General features: G+C 41.7%; 1 protein-coding gene across 1 annotated transcript; it reads left to right on the forward strand.

Annotated features, from left to right (window-relative positions):
- Positions 1-33: 33 nt before the first annotated feature.
- ccdc13 (coiled-coil domain containing 13) lies at positions 34-17,954 on the forward strand. Its single transcript, XM_031563189.2, has 17 exons — positions 34-704; positions 1,146-1,362; positions 1,597-1,745; positions 1,882-2,024; positions 2,212-2,280; positions 2,461-2,580; positions 5,813-5,831; positions 8,439-8,518; positions 9,088-9,243; positions 9,481-9,657; positions 10,916-11,122; positions 11,255-11,334; positions 11,693-11,767; positions 13,723-13,869; positions 13,989-14,146; positions 14,565-14,670; positions 16,302-17,954. Exons 2-17 carry the CDS (start codon positions 1,148-1,150, stop codon positions 16,468-16,470), a joined length of 2,070 nt encoding a protein of 689 aa, XP_031419049.1. The 5' UTR covers positions 34-704; positions 1,146-1,147; the 3' UTR covers positions 16,471-17,954.
- The last annotated feature ends 2,215 nt before the right edge of the window (positions 17,955-20,169 follow it).

The raw sequence follows: 20,169 nt of genomic DNA on the forward strand, positions 1-20,169 counted from the left end.
CTTTTTGAATTTATTCAAGGGAACTGGCTGCGAGTCAGACAGGTCTGCACCCACACTCTCAAGGTGGTAACATCAGTAGGGTTATAGGAAAAACCCGAGTTTTGCCACTACAATCTATTCTAGCTTAGAAACCAATAATTGCTAGTAAAAGTAAGTTATGGTGCATTCTACAAATTCAAGTGAGTTTAGGAAATGTAATTGTTTGTATTATGCCACCCTTATCTCAACACGTCTCAGAAAGTTTTGAATGCAGATGTGACACAGTTATGGACTTTTATGAATTAAGGTGCACTGTATAGGCTACTCGAAGATGATGCAATAAAAGCTATGATTATTGGTGGGTTTACTTTGGGTCGGCGGCGACGAGAGGGAGCAAGTACATACAATTACGCAATTAAGTTGGTGAGTTGTCATTTAGAATGTTTTCGGAATTTACGGGAAAATTGAGGTACTGCGCCCTCACGTAATTCTGCCTAGAAGAGAACTACAGGCCGGCTGGTATTTTCGCAAAACCACCATGGTGTCAAAAGTCAGCAAGCACAGTCAGCGAGATGTTGCTGTCATGGATACGGCGTCTCTGGGGGAGGTGACAACTCGAATACAAAAACAAAACGGTAGCTTGTGATATGCAGTTGGAAGTAGCCTATTTTCTAGCAAATAATGCAAACTGTCTGTTTTTAGCTTCTGTACATTCCAGATCTGTGGTAAGGTTGAGACTCTTTTCTGTAAAATGTGTCGAGTTCAGTCTACAAACAAGCAACTGGTGCTTTTTAGCTTAACTTTAGGCTGCTATGATAGCTAGGATAGCTAACTATATGGTATCTATAGGTTGCATAGCTAACGTTATCCTTAAGATAGCCTATGTTGAAAAGTTAAATCACACCACATACGTTATTATCAAGGTATGGTACACTTAAAGTTGCTAGCGAGCTAGGAATCGATGCATGAGATGCACTGCACAGCTGTTGTTTGCAGGTGTTTTACAGATACCCTTGTACATCGTTCTACAACTGTTTTTTGAACAACAGCAACTAAGTCTGTCACTGGTAAATGGTGTCACTGAGTTGCACAAAGTTTCAATCTTAACTCCATATAATAGCGTTATTGAATCGCATCACTACATAGGTATGTAATTAATGTTACAGCGATGGAGGGTGACCACGATGGAATTAAGGAGCACCTGAGGCTGCAGTTCCAAGCATTGCAGGAGCAGCAAGAAAGACGACTCCAGCGAAGGCTTGTGAAAAAAAGGAAGGATACGGACAGTGTAACTGCTTGTTCTTCTACAGAGACTTTGCAAAATCAGGAGGAATTAAGTCTGTCAGGATTGGGCACAGATCAAAATAATGATCTCGACCTAAGGTGGTTAAAATAGTAGTTATAATTTTCGAAACTCTCCAAACCTAAGTATTTTGCTTATGCCTTTACATTTCGCTGTTTATAGTCTCATAATTACTCCTAAAGTCCTTAAAGCTCAGGTGTTGTCAACGTTTTTAAAATGTTTATCCCTGTTCAAGATCTGATTAAGATGCAGGCAGTGACCTTAATTTATCTCCTGGCAAATGTATTGAGCATTTTTGCAAAACACTTCTATAGAGTATTGCAGAATGAAAACGAACTACTGCAGAACCAACTCAGAGAGGTCAAAGATGAAAACGGAAGACTCCACAAGTTATTAAATGAGAAAGACTTTGAAATACAGTTTCTAAGAAAGAAGAGAGAGGAAGAGAGACTAGCACTGGCAGGTAGGTCATAGCATGCTGTAGTTGAACTGACAACATGTTCATAAACAGTGTATTAAGCATGTGTTTCAGGTTAGATTAGTACCGTCAAACTCCTCATGAAAATGTGTTTTGTCTGTAATCTTCCCATCACCTTCAGGTACGGCTGGTTTGGCTGGTGATGCTGCAGCTACCAAGATCGTGGAGCTGTCAAAAAAGAACAGGGCGCTTACGGTTGAAGTTGAGCGAGAAAGAGCCAAAACAAAGCAAGTTAACAACCGTGTGAAGGAGCTGGAGACTGAGGTACTTTTGCTATATATAGAAATTATGGAATATATGCCATAATTTGGTACTAGGTAGGTTTAATGTCAATAATCAAGGAAAGATAAAGACAACTGAAAGATAAAAATACATTTAAAAGAGTATACAAAGTACATAAAATAGAATAGATCATAGTCATTTACCATGGATATCATGTGCCCCCCTGCAGTTACAAGCTGCACCTCAAATGAAGACAAATACAAGTAATAAGCCAAGAACTACAGAGGAAACCCATGAGGTAATACATTTTACACTGAATGATGCTGGTGTACATCTAAAGTGTTCAAAAGAAATTCCAACACCTAGACATGAGACTCCTAGTTTTTGTTACATTTTGTTAACTTAACAGAATGCATCATATATCAAACATCATATCATATATACTGTTTACGTTATATGTTAACCTCTGCCAAAACAGGTGAACCCATTAGTCAGATCCCTACAGGACAAGCTCTCAGCTGCCCAGTTCAAAATGACTGAATATCGCAATCAGATCCAAGCTGTCAAACAAGATCTGAAAGTAGCACAAAAGGTTTGTGTTTCTGTCAATTTAAGTCAGAACTTGAATGATATAACGAGCTGACATTAATTTAGCTACAGTCAGCTCCATCTGTCCCCATTTTAACCAGATAGGTGTGTAGATTGGATCCATACTGCATACTGACCTGAATACATATTTATTTAAGTCTGTATGTGACCATGCACACATGACATGTCCAATACATCAAGGTTTCGTCCATGCATCATCTTTCATTCATGAGCATAATTATTGGCAAGTAAATTGAGGTAGCAGTGCACTTACGTGTTTATCTCCACACGCTTCCTGTGTGTGTTTTTTCTGCATTTCCATTACAGTCTGCACTAGTGGTGCTTGCATGACAAATGTGTATGTGTGTGATGCATGGAACTGTCAAGTTCAGCTTTTGTCCCTATTGTTTCCAATTCCTGGAATTGTAGGTTTTAAGCAGTGAGTTGGGAGAAGATGTTGTAAGTAGACGAAGGGTTGACTCAAAAACGATCCGCATACGGATGTAATTCTAGAATGTTGATTGGTTAAGATTAGTTACCAGGCAGGAACGGAAAACACCATTTATTTGATTGGCTAATACCAGGACCTCTACTTTTCCCTCTGAGCTGCAACGTCGTTTGCCTGACATTTAATGTGGTGTCACGTTTAACGTTGCTGTTCAACATTAATAGCAACTGAATTACACGTGTGTTAGGTGTAATCTGTAGCGTTAAATAACATAAACTGAGAGTGATTGATAAAGGATATGTTACACATCACAAACACACATAATCGATGGGTTTTTTGTGTGAAAGTTATTTAATTGGTTAGCTTAAATTACAGTATCTTACATAGGCTGACATGGCTACGATAGCTAACTAGCTACTGTACTGTGTTTGGTTAGCTCAAGCTAGCACTCTTACAAACACACATACATACACAATCGATAGGTTTTTGTAAAAAAAATAGTTCATTGGTTAGCTTAAATGACAGTCATTTATGCAAGCTGACTAAGTTTGGAAGACTTGAAAACTTCCAGACCTGAAGATGAAGACCTGAAGACAAAAGATCCTTTTTGAAGACAAAAGCCTCTGTTGAAGTTACCTAAACTTCATCAGCAGATTACACATCCCCATCCAGCTAAGGTAAATTGATTTACTTGCATTACAAATAATCTCAGGTAATGTTACAAGTCGCCAACAGCAAGCCTTCCCTTTAGTAGTGCTATATGCTTAGTTGCCCATGCTATTAAATAGAGGACCTTCACTTTTAATTTCGTGAAATTTTTCTTACAAGTAATGTTAGCCCACAGTAGCATAGCCTGCTGTCAAACGCTTCTGGTCAGTGCGCATGGATGACATTTGGCACGAATCAGTCACGTTAAATGCAGCGATCAGGGATTTAAATCTCCCGGTGCTATTGCAATAGTTTCGATGTTTTTGCTCTTTTTTCACGATGTGTTAATGACATTGTACATTGTACATTGTAGCATAGCCTGCTGTCAAACGGCTGTGGGCAGTGCCTTACCTTACCTGAGGGAAAATAAAGCGCTAGGTTGCGCTGCGCGCCAAAACTTTATGGATGACATTTAGCACGTTAAATGCAGCGATCAGGGATTTAAATCTCATGTTTTTATATACATGTACATTTACAGACATATACATGAACATTTACAGACTTTCTATGTGTTCACCAAACTAATGCTGTCATGTTCTCTCTCCCTCTTCTCGTTTGTGACAGTGTGCTACGTTGTGTTTTGTGTGTTTGTGAAGAGTAAGTGACATATTGTGTTTTATTTAGACATCCTTGAGAGATGGAGAGTTTTGCACGTCTGGACGCTATATTTTATTACCTTGCAAATGGTTCCCACCAACTAGGGAGTAGTAGGATACAGATGTCTTCTGTCGGTAGAGCAGCAAAGCAGTATGTGTTAGATATGGGTAAGTTGTACTATGTTAATTCAGGTAAGAGACGTCTAGTTGTACGTACTCCTGAGGAGAGGGACAGGGTACTGTATGAGTGCCATGACAGTGCAGCCACTGGAGAGCACCCACACAGAAGGCAGTGCAGAATTTTTATTGGCTGACTTTGAAAAAGGATGTAGAGGATTGGGTTGGTGCCTGTGAGCCATGACAGAATTAAGACTGTAGCACCTACGCTACACCCTATTAAGGTCCAGGGTCCCTGGCAGGTCATGGGAGTTGATTTAATTGGGCCGCTCAAACGACATCCAAGGGTTACACCCATATCATAAGTTTTACTGATTTGTTCTCCAAGTGGGTCATGGCTAGGCCTCTGAGAGGCAAGAACGGTCCAGGGGTAGGACTTATGGTGACACAAACTGTTTTGGCACAGGGTGGTGTCAAAAAGATTATCACTGATATGGGAAGAGAGTTTGTTAATGACTGTAACAAAGCTCTTTTTGAAACCTTTGGGATAGAGCATGCTGTAACTTTAGCCTACCACCCGCAGAGCAATGGGCAAGATGAGCGCTCAAACCAGAACATTAAGCGCCATCTTGCAAAGTACTGTAATGAGGAGCAGAATGACTGGGACGTCTATCTGCAACACGCTGTTTATTCGATAAACACCTCGAAGCAGCGTTCCACAAAGGTAAGCCCATATTTTGCAATTTAACGGGTTCATCCCGGCAGCAGCGCCGATCCAAATGTAGATGACTGAGATCGCGAACAGTGAAGAGACGCTGCAGAGGAGGGCAGACTCACTTGCCAAAGTTCATGCCAAGGTTCAGGAGAACATTGCAATTGCCCAGGGTAGACAGAAATTGCAGTTTGAAACCCAGCAGAGGCGTAATGTTAAATGCTTTGATGTCAAGGAGGGCGATGAGGTCCTCGTGGCAGACCAAGAAAGCGGTGAAGTTAGGAAATGCGATGAATGAACGTTGGGCTGGACCGTTTAAGGTGGAGTCCATGACAGCCAAAAGAGTGTCCAGATCTGTTGACAGTGAGGGTCTTTCAAAGTGAAGTCAGATGGTGAATGTTCGTTTTGCCAAATGTTTTGCCATTTGAAGCCATATGTTCGTCGAACAGACACGCCCAAGATGTCGGCATCGCTTCTGATGTCCAGGAATTGAGTGTATTGTGCGACATCTCGATGGAAGCTGTAGGTGCTGAATGTAGGTATTTCTTCATTTATACATCTCCACATATGTACTGTCATGTCAAGTTCAATGTAGAGTGTTGAATGTGTTTCATGTTCCTTTTTCCTAAAAGGTGCAGATGTTGATCACACACACAGCAAGGCAGCAGACACAGGTGAGGGCACAACCTTGTACAGAGAACAAACATATTTGTACATACATAGATGTATATGTATAGTAGATGCTGAATGGTTTGTGTTTGTGTGTGTGTTTTTCCCAATTTCAGATATTCCTATTCTCTAAATAAGTTCAGAGGACGAGGTACATTTTCTAAAATGTATTAGTGTTCGTTTCAATGTATTAGTTTCTTCTGCTTTCTTCTTTTGATCTGTTGGTTATTTAACTCATTCACTGTTTTTCTGCAAAGGTAAAATGGTCTATAGTCTACCATGGTGAACCATCTTTTCCATTTAGTAGTAGTTTGGGGTGGACATTATGTGTAACTTCTATACACATGCTTCCAATCCATCAGGTACTGACGCAACAGATCCGCAATGATGTGGACAAATACGCGTCTTGATCAGCATTGGAAGTTGTCGTGCCACGTTGCGCGACGTAGACAGTCTGGCAGGCCCAGAGTTCAACTGGCTGACCGATGATGTAAGTAAAACTTAGAAATACATTTTTATTTTACTTTTTTCCTATCATGTTGTCGTCAAATTTCTTTTTCTTTCTTGTAGATTGTGAATACGCGCGTTGCAGTGATTGCTGCAGATCACAAACAACGTTCCACTGTAAGTAGTTTCTATTTTCTCTGTAGTCCACGCCCTTACCACAGACGCATACACGTTGTGGTGTCGTGACTGGACAGCACATAGTTGTGTTACGGAAAGAACTTTAAGCTGTATCAATGGCATTAAGCCAGATGGCGTGGTGCTACTGCCCCGTCTCGTAGGTCTGCGTTAAAATAAAGCTTTACAGGTTTGGTCAGCGGACACCTGGGGTTAAATGCGTTGTACTGTAGCTTTACAGGTTCGGTCAGCGGACACCTGGGGTTAAATGCGTTGTACTGTAGCTTTACAGGTTCGGTTAGATAAGGTGAAGTTGTGCCCTGCTGCTGGCGTTCCCTAGTCAATGCCAGTCACTTGGAGTTAGACGTGCCTTGCTTCTGTCACCGGTCACATGGGTTAGACTTTGTCTTACAGGTGTGGTTAGCGCACACCTGGGGTTAGAAAGATGTGCCTTGTTTTTACTGTCTTACAGGTGTGGTCAGCGAGCAGTGCGTGTGTTGCGCTTGTAGGAAGTCCTTTACGGTTCCCAAGTGCGGCGTGCAATCTGTCAGCGCACACCTGGGGTTAGACGTACGCACTTCCACAGGTTGTATTTACTGTTTTTTGTAAGGGGACAGGTAAGTTTGGTTGTCTCTCCATTTTCCCCTTTAAATGTATGTTATATGTATACCATGTTCTATGTATGTCCCTGTGAAGTTTGTATGTCTGTCACACATGTCTGTTATACACATTTGTTATTTAAAAGTATCTAAGCATCCTTTTATTTTTCATTAACCTTGTGTGGAGGCTATCCTAAACAGGTCTTGCTTTGAATGGTGTTAGTAATCATGTTTTTTAAACAAGTATATGCTTTGCAGTATATTTCCACAGGTCTACTCAATGGAACACATCAAGACTCAATTAATTTAGACTGACCACAGCAAGACACTGCACCTGAAGACAGGCACCTATCTCCCTGCAATCACCCGACACTGAATGTCTTGCATCAAATTAAAAAAAAACATACACTGTCATAGTTTTTTCAATGTTTGCTATTGAATTGTATTTAAATTCGTTCAGATGTTGTTTATCATGTGTGCATATACATCTGCACCCTAGTGTAATTACTGCACTTGGTTTGGAAAATGTATTTATTGCTAGCTCTACTGATGGCTGTAATGTGTAAGTACTCAACTGTCAGTCAAAGTTCAGAGCAGTTATGTGTCACTGTCAAGATTATGTCACTGAATAAATAGATTGGTTTCAAAGACATTAATTGGGAACCTTTTTTAGAACCTAGTTTCTATCACCAATGTTTTCTATACCTCTGTAAAACTGTTGACTGTTTGTAACTAACATTACAAACAAATTGCAAGGAAGGTTGCTCTTTTCTTCGCAAACATATTTTTTGTTTGCCATTCTCGGAAACTGATTTCAATAACCTGTAGTATGCATAGGAGTTCAGGGGGCTTAGCATTTCTAGGTTGCTGCATTGATGTGCTATATTGTTTTGGATATATTGTGCATTTGTGCATAGTGTTACAGACAGTTAGTGTAGCAACTTCGTGACATGAGGAGTAGATGTTCAAGGTAAGAGACGTGTTTATTTATTTATTTATTTATTAATTAATTAATTAATTAATTAAACCGATGCGACCAAGATATGATGTCAACAGGTTGACTACCAGGCTAAGCTAACGCATCGTTTGGCTACGTTAGCTTACTGCTATGTATTTTCCACGGTTGAAAAGTTCGGTGAACAAGTCGGTTGTTTGTTTAGCCGTATGACTTCTTAAAAATTCGGTTAACAAAACAGCTGTGTATTAAAACGTATAACTTCACAGAATTAAAATAAAACGATCGTTTAAAAGTCAGGCAAACGACGTTGAAGCTCAGCGAAAAAATAGAGGTCCTGCTATTAGCCAGTTCCTGCCTGGTAACTAATCTTAACCAATCAACATTCTAGAATTACATCCGTATGCGGATCGTTTTTGAGTCAACCCATCGTCTACTTACAGATGTTAACATCCAGCAGTTGCTTAGTAACCCAAGTAGCTGGAGAGGACGTGCTCAACAGATACTGGCCTTACAAAACAAAGTAAGTCTATACTATACTACTATACTATACTATACTATACTGGTATACTAGTGAGTGACTCAGTGCCAAATGGGTTTTCAGTATTTTGTGTCACTGAGGCCCAAGAAAGGCACATGGACTAATGAGATTCAATATGAAAATCAAGCCCTATACTGCCTAGTCTTGCTTGCCACCAGGCCCTAAGCGGAACCGTTTTGTGGGGCTCCCGCCTACACCAAAAAAATAAATAAATGTAGTATTATTACAATCTATTTAAATTTATTTTTATGTGTTTACTTTTTGGTGCGCCTCAGTACACTTGGTGCCCTACACAGCGCGTGACCAGTGTTTAGATATTTTTATTCGTTTCCTTGCCAAGCTGATGTTGGAGTGGTCTGATTTGTTTCCTTGCCAAGCTGATGTTGGAGTGGTCTGAAAAAAACAGAAAAAAAGACCAGATACTCACACACACACAATACACACACTCTCACACGCACACACAAACAATCAGTGTTCTTCACCACGCTGCCTAAAACAAGCAGACGTGTGATCCAAGGAAAAAGGTGTAACCCCTCTAAATGACCTTGTAGGTGCGGGATCTGGAACAGCAGCTGGGCCAGAGGAAGCAGCCAGATACCCTTACCCTGGAGGAGGAGATGCTGGGTCTCAAGGGCCAGCAGGGGGTGCTAGAGAGAAACTTCAGCCACATCCGCTCCATGGAGAAGGAGAGAAAGGAAACTTTAGAGGTACATTTGTAGGATCAACAGATGAGAGAAATTGTAATTGAAGAGTGTAATTGAAAAAAGCAATACAGTACATCAATACAGTCAAATTCAGGAGAGGTAAATGTCTGTGTACTTTTTTGCCAATCCAGTGGTTGATACATCTGTTGGCTCATCTCAAAATGTTGAAATAAGTACAAAAGCTTGTGCCATCAAATGGGTCAATGAGTTCCAGCTGTGTGTTACATGTGGTCTTGGCAGAGGATCACTGAGGACTACGAGGTGCTTCTCAGAGACCAGGAAGACACAAAGAAGAAACTGGAGGCCTCAAGAGCCAGAAACCGAGTGCTTAGCATGGAGGTGAAGACACTCAAACACCAGATCTCCACCCTTGTGGAAAAAGGCAAACATGACGATGAACTGGTGGATGCCTTATTGGTGAGAAACTGTGCTGCTGTCTCTGTGATGTTGTGTATGTTACCCATGTGTCTGCCATGTTTTAACTGTGTCCTAATGCTTAGTTAAACAGGCAAGCGATTAGATGGAAACCTAGGTCTCTCAAACAGTCTATTTTCTCACTTGCAATCAAGACTGACATTTTCTGAGAGAGGGAGGAACGTAATCCCGTAAAGCACTTTAAATTAGACCGTATCATTTGAGATATGTTTTGATTAAGATCCAGCAACCTCTCCCTCTCTGTCTTTCATTCTCTCTCACACACCCTCTCTCTCTCTTTCACCATACACACACACTCTCTCTCTCTCTCTCTTTCACTCATACACATACACACTGTCTCTCTCTCTTTCACACACACACACACACACACACACACACACACTCTCTTTCACTCATACACACACTCTCTCTCTCTTTCACTCATACACACACACTCTCTTTCTCTCTTTCACCATACACACACACTCTCTCTTTCACTCATACACACACACACACTCTCTCTCTCTTTCACACACACACACACACTCTCTCTCTCTCTTTCACTCATACACACACACTCTCTCTCACTCTCTCTTTCACTAATACACACACACACACTCACACTCTCTCTCTCTTTCACTCACACACACTCACTCTCTCTCTCTTTCACACACACACTCACACTCTCTCTCTCTTTCACTCATGCACACATACACTCTCTTTCTCTCTTTCACTCATACACACACACACTCTCTCTCTCTTTCACTCATACTCACACACACACACTCTCTCTCTTTCACTCACACACACTCACTCTCTCTTTCACTAATACACACACACACTCTCTCTCTCTTTCACTCACACACACTCACTCTCTCTCTTTCACTCACACACACACACTCTCTCTCTCTCTCTCTCTCTCTCTTTCACTCACACACACACACACTCTCGCTCTCTTACTCTTTCAAACACATACAAACACACACACTCTCTCTCTGTCTTTCGCTCATACACACACTCTCTCTCTTACTCTTCCACACAAATACACACACACACACACACACACACACACACTCTCTGTCTTTTACTCTATCACACACACACTCTCTCTGTATTGTACTCTTTCACCCAAATACACACACACTCTCTCTCTCACTCTCTCTCTCTTTCTTTCTCTCTCACTCTCTCTCTCTCTCTCTCTCTCTCTCTCTCTCTCTCTCTCTATCTCTCTCTATCTCTCTGTCTGCCTGGCCCCTGACAGAAGCAGCAGGCGCAGCTGCAGGAGGTGCTGAGCCGCCTCAGTCAGCAAGACAAGCAGCAAGCGGAGTCCCAGCAGAGCCTGGGGAAGCAGCTGCACAGCGAGGCCCAGAGACACGGCTCCCTGGTGCAGCAACTGCAGCAAATGGTGTCTGAGAGGGAGACCAAAGTCATGGAGCTGGAGCAGGAGATCCAGACACTGGCCCTAAAGGTGAGAGCATGCCCTGTTCATGTTCGTGTCTTCACCTGGTGGCTTTGTTTGTGGCTCTTGGTATTTGCTGTGCATAACTCTGCAGACGTGCAGTGGCCGCAGCTAAAAGCCTTTTTCTTAATGCGTCAACAGAAAAGAGAAGACGTGAGCTCAGAGCCCAAGGCTGCTGTTTCGTTGAGAGGAGAGAGTGTTTGCAGATCAAGGTCAGCACGGTGAGAGAGAATTCAACTTCATTACTACAATAACATGATCGAACTTGAAATCTGTTCATCTAGAATAGCTTTTGTTACATAGAAGACCTTGGCAGCATACTTGAAGTTGTTTCAAAATATCTCCCACCTTTTTCAAGAGTGTAAGAAGTGTTACTGGATGGTTGAGTGGATGGTGGTTTTGCCAGCACCACTGCAAGAAGTCAGTCTGCACAACAGAAAGCATAGGTTCAATACAAATCAATATCAGTTGAAACAGTGACGCATTCATTTAAGTTTATCAAGAGTTGTGTCAATGCCATTATGTTTCAGATTTCCTGTTAAAAGTTGCCTTTACTGTAATGTATATTTTTCTCTTCAGTTCTTTCTCCACACTTGGACATAAATTGGTTGAATCTGCAGCCAGTGTACCAGTAGGGGGCAGTGTTGAAGTAAGGTGAGTGACTATGTTGCAGTCATCCCCTTTCCACACTCTGTGTCCCATGCAAGTTGAGGGTCACGGTACAGTCAAATATACAATAACAATAGTACAATAAACAACTTATGACAGACTGTTGTATATTGTTAATACACACTGATAGACAGTCTGCAGATGAACTGATTCTCTCAGGAGTTGCAGTGCTCCTTCATTGCATTCAAATAGGAGGAAGGAGCTAACACACGGTAGAACAGTGGAGCAGTGGCCTAGTCAGTAATAATCAATAGGCGATGTCTTGACTCGTGTTTGCTTCAAATAACCTTTGATCAGTTCCACACTGTAATGCAGTGGCATCCGGTGACGCAGCGTTTGTTCTCATTGCATCTCTATGTGAGGGGATTTAAAATGTCAAACCATAACGCACAGAAGTTACACATGGGTATTTGTCTGGCTTTCAAACATCAGCTCACCGGATATAACTGCAATCTCCAACTCTGTTCTACTAAGTAATATCTTAGTACTACCGTCACAAGCTTTAAAGTAGTCCATAAAACTTGAAAGCATCGGGATGACCTATGCCTACTGTAGGCTTGAGACCTGGCCATGAAACTCACCTCTTGCAAAGTAGATTGCTTAACGTTGTTTCACAATACAATCAACCTCCTTGTCACAATTTTTTTCTGACCATGGCCGTAAATAATAAACCTCTTGTAGAATAAAAAAAACAGTAAAATCTATTCTGCTTGTTGACTCCTTCCTTTTACAGTGTATGAGCTGACAGGAGAAAAGACAGGAGAATACTTAAAAAGTATTTTTTTCACACACATTTATGTGCATGTGTATAACACGTGCAGTATCATAACTGATTCCATATCAGCATAAGCAGTTTGCTAACCGGTTGTAACTGCAGCTGTGTTTGGGTTGTCCACTTGTCCACTCACTCATTCACTATATAAAACATTTGACCGAGTTCACTATGTAGGGAACCAGACGTTAAAACAACGTCTCAAACTAATTCTGACCACTACATTCCAGAAGATTCCATATCGGTAAAGTAATGCTAAAATGGCAGCAGAACTGCTTACCTATAATGAATAAAATGCTGTTACAGGGCAACAAATTAGATATTTAGCTTAAATGCTGTCTATATTTTCCAATGTCTAATGTGACTTTAGTTTCATCATCTTGATTTCCTTTACTGTACCCAAATTAAGATAGCCTATAGGAAGTTCAATAAAATGTCAAATTAAACCAACACCATTTGCGGTGGACTCTATTAGAAAGGTTCTCAGACTGCTTAATTATATAACTTAAAAAGTTCCGGCATCATTTAGGCATATCCAGCTGGTGACTAACGTGTAAACTCAGGAACGTCTGGTCTTCCTCAGTTTGTTCACCTGGCAATAAATTGTGATATACTTGAGAAAAAAGGGCTCTGTTGTACATTGTCATTTTATCAGGGCATCATATAGTGAATAAAATGTACAGTTGAGAATTCAAACAGCTGTACAAAATGCCTGATTCGCTGTGTAGTGGACTGTATAGTGGGTGAGTGGGTGTTCCGAACATAGCTTATGTGGTTCTATCTAGCCTTAGCTAGCCTCCCTTTGAAATCGGTTGTTACCAGTACTTTACTGTATAAAATATGCATGCACAAACATCCAAAACAAGTTGATCTCCCACTAGCTTGACAAGCCAACTGTGACCCAATCAATGAGACCCATCACGTCATTAAAAGTAAAATACACTCACGCCATTGGATTAAACAAGCTGCTTGGCAAGCTTGCAGGCCAGCTCAATGGCCACAAGAGGGCAGTAAATTCAAGCAGGTAATATTAGATTGTAAATGGAGAGACTATGCTACAGAGATATTTACCAAAACAAAATCAAATGCATGTCTATTTAGCCTTGCTTGCCCTGATGGAACACCACTGCTAATATAATGCTATTCTGTTTTTCCCCCCCCCCATAAGAGAGTCACAACCTCTTAGCTATTATCCTGACTTCTCTGCCAGGATCAAATCCTTACTGGCTCAGTGTACTGAGTACAAGGCACTCAGCCAGGCCGCTGGCGTGGAGAGAGACAGGCTTTTGGAGCTTGCCAAGGTGCAGCAGAACAGGTAGGAAAAGCTACATGTGGCACAGATAAGAGACTATCCAGTCTAGCTCTCCTTATGAGACTGTGAAACTGCAGGGGTTTGGGGGTGATTGTGGGGCTGAGAGTTCTCTCCTGTGCCAGAGAGGGGGGCTTGAAGCAGAGGTGCGAGGAGGTAGAACTGAAGCTCCGTGAGGAGCGCCGCCGAGCCGTCGTCCTCGAGCAGCAGCTGGAGAAGACGAAGCTCGATCAGGGGAGAACGGCGTCCAGCCAGCACAAACTCCCCAGCAGGGGCAGGGGTGGTGAGTGATGCCACTGTGACTGGAGGAGGTTACACAGTGTGTGTGTGTGTGTGTGTGTGTGTGTGTGTGTGTGTGTGTGTGTGTGTGTGTGTGTGTGTGTGTGTGTGTGTGTGTGTGTGTGTGTGTGTGTTTGTTTTAGGCATTGTTAGAGGAATGCACTTCATTTCACTATGATGATCTGTACTTGTACTATGTTCTAATGTCATATAGTCTATAGTTTTTCTTCTTGTGTAAGGTCACAATAATAATTCTTACATCCTCTCCTTTTTTTCTAATGTTTCTATTAATCTGCCAGTCTACCACATAGATGTATATCTCATTCAGATTAGAAATCTCGTATTGCTTTTAAATTACTTTAACTTAGCTAATGCTAGGATTTTGTAATGAAAATGTGTCTGATGTCCTTGTGTTGACCCAGGACTTTCCTCAAGCATCATAGGCCTACCAGACAGACAAGAAAACGTCTCCCCCAAAAGTGCTGCAAACTTAAGCCAGGAGGCCCAAGTCAATGAGCTAACCATACAGTACGTCACTCTGGTCCTCTTTAATTACACGTGTCTGTTGGAACCGCGGGGTGAAAAAACAATGACTGTATGTCAGCCTTACTGAGTGTCTGAGAGAAGTTTCAGTACATCGAGAGCATACATTATTTAGATGGGACACTGAGCCTCTAATCCTGGTGGTTTTTGTGTCTATGCTGTATTTTACATTTGTTTACAGATTTACAGAAATGTCTCCAAGAGGATTTCTTATCCATGTCCTGGAATCTTTGATTTACAGTGAAAAGACGCTTAGAAAGCTACTGTAACATTAGTGGGGTTGTGTATTTCATGGAAGTAAAGGCTGGCCATAAGATCAGGCACAGTCAGCCCATGTTCAGATTTGTCCCACATATTCCTGATCAGAAAGGGTGGTGCTGTAGACACGAAAGTGTTGGCCTAATCAAAAGTCATTAGCTCAGAGTTAGCTCTGAAGCTCTACCCGCAAAGATATGTGAGCATTTCCTGTATGGAATAGTCATTGGGTTCTCTATGTTTTTGTTTAGGCAAGTACATATGCATCTAACATATGAAATGGGATTTTCTGAAGTCCAGCATAGCATGCATTCTACAGCACAATTATTTTAAATCATGGTTAACTACAACTGAATCCATCTTTTATAACAGTCAGTGCCACTCACGTGTACTGGAAATGACAAGCTGTTTTGTAGCTGTCACAGATTTGCAGGCAGTTGACTCTGAATCTAATTTATATGGAGACATCGACATAGTCCACCCGCTAGTTCTTCTGAACAGGATGTGGTTGCACCTGTAACATGTAATACAGCTGTCTCCTTTAATGCCTAATTGGTCTTTTTTTGGGCTCATGTTCTAATGCTGCTATTTTAATGATCGCGGAGTCAATCTACCACCAGAGCGCTGGCTTAGGACGAAATAGCTCTTTTAATTAGTTTGACACATTTCTCTACATGTGGCTACAGATGTTCTGGTTAGATGAGGCTGTGGCGGGGGAACAATCCCCACACCAGCGTTTGCATGTGTGGACCTTTTAAAATGTCTGAACGTTTTGGCAAAGGGAGATTGCCTTACCGCCAGTGTCAAAGGAGGAGAATATACATTGCACCTGGTATAAGCCATTACCAAAATGTTATCACTGCCAACTTAGAACCCCGAGTCACAACACCTGTGGGTGGCACCCAATTAAAGTAATTGCAGTGTAAGTAAGCAAACGGTTACCAAAGCAATCAGAGCAAAAGTGGCTTCTGAAATCTGTGTATCTCATGTTATGTGGCAGCCTACACCTGTTAGAATATGCTGGTCTCTCTGTTGGTTCATACAAAATACAGTTAAGAGAGAAGGTTTAATGATATCAATCAAAGAAAGGGATGGGGAAATGCTTAACCATGTTGTCTTGTTTTTCCCACAAATGTGGCGCGAGTAAAAATGCTTTACTTAACAACATTGGGTGTGTTTATACCAGGCTTACAATTGGCACTTAACACTCACAGACAGACCTGTTAAAAGGATCAAATTAATCTGGTAAATTCCAGCTCGAGCTGAGTTGGTTGTCTTTATGTTGACTGACATGCTTCAGCTGTCCCTTACTGAGTGCTGCGGTGAGAGTGTGTGAGTGACATGAGTTGTGTGCGCTGCAGGCTGGCCACTCAGATGGAGGAGATGGAAGCCCTGAGAGCCACTCTGAAGGCCACTCTGCAGGCCAAAGCGGAGGACCTGCAGCTCTACAACGACATGATGAGCCAAGTCAAGCAGGTGTTTCTGCACGCCCTGCGACAGCACAAGCAAGACGCGAGCCACGAGGGCTAGCAGGACGTTATGGCATCCCCCCCCCCCCTCCGAGCTGTCACCACGGAAGGCAGTCTGGTTAGAGGCAGAGCGCGGCCTTACAACAGGACAGTGGCAGTAATGATGCATGGTATCTCTTTTCATGCCTGATTACATGGGCTTAACAAACATAATCAGGGTCCTTGCTTTTCCCCCTGTGCAGAAAATGTGATTAAAAAACAATAGGTATGCTGTTGGAAGATATTGGAAATGTCAGAATGGGAAATGTTATTGAGATAGTGTGCACGGGTTAGACTGACACGTCAAAGACTTGTTTCATGCTTGTGAGGTCAGGAGACTCTTTTGTCTTTTGCTTTGTGTAGTTCAGATGAAAAAAAAATATATAACAGTTATACTGTTAAAACCTGGAACTCATACCTTTGTCAATCTACTGCACCCGTTAAAAGCATGCTTAATACTGCCCAGTGGAAAAAAACAAGTCCAGAAAATCAGCGGTTGGTTGTAGAATGGGCTAGACCTTACAAAATATACACTGGCCTACAGTTTAAATATTGTTTAAATGTACTGGAATACTATCCAGACTGTTGTGAATTGCTGCAATGATACTCTAAGTGATACAAATATATAAATGTTTTTGATGTAAACACCAGCTCTAAAATGGACACAATCGACCAGTGAAACCCATTTCGTCCAGTCCAAAGATAAATATTAGCACAGTGTGTAATGTAAAAACAAGAGAGCAACCGTCCCCCACCCCCACCACCTTTCAAAAACAGAAGAACCACACAGACATACACGTAGGCTATATACATAAAACATCTCTTGTGATGAAATTAAATCATCACTGACTTGCAAAGTTGCAAACCAGCTGTAGAGGATCTGTGGACATAAAAATGCGACGAAACTGCACAAGTCTGTACTTAGCCCCCCCGTATACATTCCCCCCGAGCCTTGGCAAATGCGCACAGTACATTAGCTGAGCCACCCCAGCCGTCTGGAGCCCAGTCCCCTGTGTTGCCTAGCTGGATCGGCCTCTTTCATACTCGCGTACACAAGAAATGTTCTTCCGACTTGGCAGAAGGGATTTCAGCAGTCGCCACCCCGCCCTCCCAGCGCTGCTCCAGTACGCTTAATTTAAGCCTGTGGCTGAGGTACTGTGTACAGCTTGAAATACGGCACTATTTCTTCTTTCCCAGAACCCCTAGGGGACACTGGCAAGCCCCTAGGCTCCCGCGAGCAAAGGTACCACAAGTACAAAAATGTCACAGAGATGTCTTGGATATGATGGAAAATAGGCCTCTCTACACCGGGAACTCGGCTTACACCGAAAGCAGCTTCAGGGATGGGTGACGATGGGGAATGCTTCGGTAGAGAGCGCAAAGTGACTTTTTGACGAGACGGAGATGATAGGGAGGGGGCAGTGGCATGGGATTTCTACCAACAGCCTTTTGGCATACGCACGGTAAATCCGTTCAAGGGGAGTCCAGTTTCCTCTTGCGGTTGATTGAGCAAATAGTTGTCACACTGAATAAATGTTTTTGAATCCATCTTTGCTTCCCAGTGTCATTTGGATGTCTAAATTAGACCAACATACTATTTGTACACAAGTCCACAATGATGTGTAAACAGACAGCGCTATGTCTGAGCTATTCCTTTACTAAACTGTTTATTCTACATTGATGTGTATTAACAACCATAAATATTTGTATAAATATAATAGTATAACTATTATATAGCAATTTATTGTTCCTTCAACTTAGTAACTAGATTAACCTTAATAACTAGAACATGTTTTCAAGCCCACATTTCTAAAATATGGAAAATCTTCTTATTGTGCTTTTCAATTGCATGCAAATGTAATAATAATAATACAAATTATTTAAAATGTCTTGGGTGTTTTGGTTGTGCTTTTGAGAGATGCAGACTTAACCCAGGTGCTAGGCAGCTACGTAGGTTTTGCTACAGTTTGCAGTGGTTGCAGCATGTCTTCTCTGGAATCACTGAAGTGAAGTATGACAAAAGTAAATGTTGACTGTGTGATAACTTAGTTATGCTATGGCATCAGAGCAACTACACTGAGACCCACCTGGCTACATTTACAATGAAGTTGTTAAATCAAGTACAGAGCCACAGTCACACACAGTAAGCCTCTGGGTAAAATGAACATACAAGGCATAGCTGATATTCCTATAATGTTAATGTTAAAAAAAAAATATCTGTATGTGATTGAAATAAAATATTCCTTGTTCCACTTTCTACTAGGCTTACTGCAAACAGTCTTCATCTGTTACACATGTGTGTGCTTGTATACCAGAGTAAAGGATATCAGGAACGGTCCTTCATGTGTTGCTTGTATCTTGGCTTCCATGGATTCCTATAGCAAACATTGCTGTCTTTCAGTGACCTTTTGACTGACAGAGCAATTAGGGACTTTGTCAGATCCATATAAATTAAGCTTAACTATACAGATTAGTATTGTCTTCTGATGCCATGCTGCTCAGAAAGGTGAAGATTTATTCTAAAAATGCTTCGCAATAACCATCTAGGCCAAACAGAAACTTGTGTAAACATAGCGTACGTAAACAGCCTCACCTATTTGTCATTCCAGGTTTGAATGAGTTCTTTCTCCATCCCTCTCCTCAGAGGTATTCCCTCGTTCTGGACCAGTGCTTCCTCCACACCATTGACTGTATCCAGGGACTTAAGTAAACAGGTCCCGCTGTGAAGGCAGAGGTTAAAGTTTGCCATGTGAGTTTGACGGAGTTGTGAAAATGTGTTGACCTGAAGTGCCGAGGGTCTCAATGAGCTCATTCATCCAGCGGCGGAGAAACCTCTCATTTGCATGCAATGGAAAAAACACAAACAGGGCCATTTATCTGCAAACGTGAGGCTTTGGGTTGTTTATGATGTGCAGTAAAATATTTTATTTCAAACATGTGTGTCATAAAGCTGTGTCCTGTACTCACCATCAAAACTGGAACACTGGAAATTTTGTGCAATCACTCTAGAATTTACTGATATTCCAAGGCTCTGATCAGTAGCCAATGGAGCCCTGCTTGGGGCCCATAGGCCGTAACAGTCAGTGCCATGCTAACTGCTTATCACGTTTACTTCCCCCTTTTTGTATTGTGGTTAAGACATGGGGGGTAGCATTCATGGTATAACAAATATTTCTGGATTGAACTGAGCCTTGAGCTACCAGCTGAATGTATGACTTTTTTGTCATATGCAATTTGTTTTGTGCAATCAGTTGGCTGAGATGACAGCCAAATTGACCCATTGTACTGCAGTCTGGACACTTTTAGGGTTTTAATGAAACAGTAGGTGCCCATCACTAGATGGCAGTATGTGGTAAATCCTATTTTTCTTACTACAGAAAGGGGGTAAAGTAACAATACATTCACAAATGAAAACTAATGTGAAGAGAGTTGTGCAGATCTGCCCTTAAAGCAACGCTGCAATAATTTGCCACTTTTTAAAGTAGGCCTATGTTTTTTATGAGCAACTCATTTAGTGTCATCTTCAAATTAACTTTGAAGGAATATGGTCATGTGAAGGACACACACACACACCCTATCGATCCCACTAGCCATCCACGCTATGTACTGTGTAGTTCTGTGGTTCAGGTCGGACCATAAGACGATAATAAAAATGTAAGAAAAGCCTTCACAGCACAACACTGGCAACAATGTTTCCAAAAGACTCCAGTTAACATTTTAG

This window comes from Clupea harengus, chromosome 25 (assembly GCF_900700415.2).
Source record: "Clupea harengus chromosome 25, Ch_v2.0.2, whole genome shotgun sequence".
NCBI classification, from domain to species: Eukaryota; Metazoa; Chordata; class Actinopteri; order Clupeiformes; family Clupeidae; genus Clupea; species Clupea harengus.

Coding starts and splice junctions, on each gene's coding strand:
- ccdc13 (XM_031563189.2), top strand. CDS start 1,148: ATGGAGGGTGACCACGATGGAATTAAGGAGCACCTGAGGCTGCAGTTC. Junction 1,746..1,881: donor AGAGAGACTAGCACTGGCAG/GTAGGTCATAGC, acceptor CATCACCTTCAG/GTACGGCTGGTTTGGCTGGT. Junction 14,147..14,564: donor CCCCAGCAGGGGCAGGGGTG/GTGAGTGATGCC, acceptor GTGTTGACCCAG/GACTTTCCTCAAGCATCATA.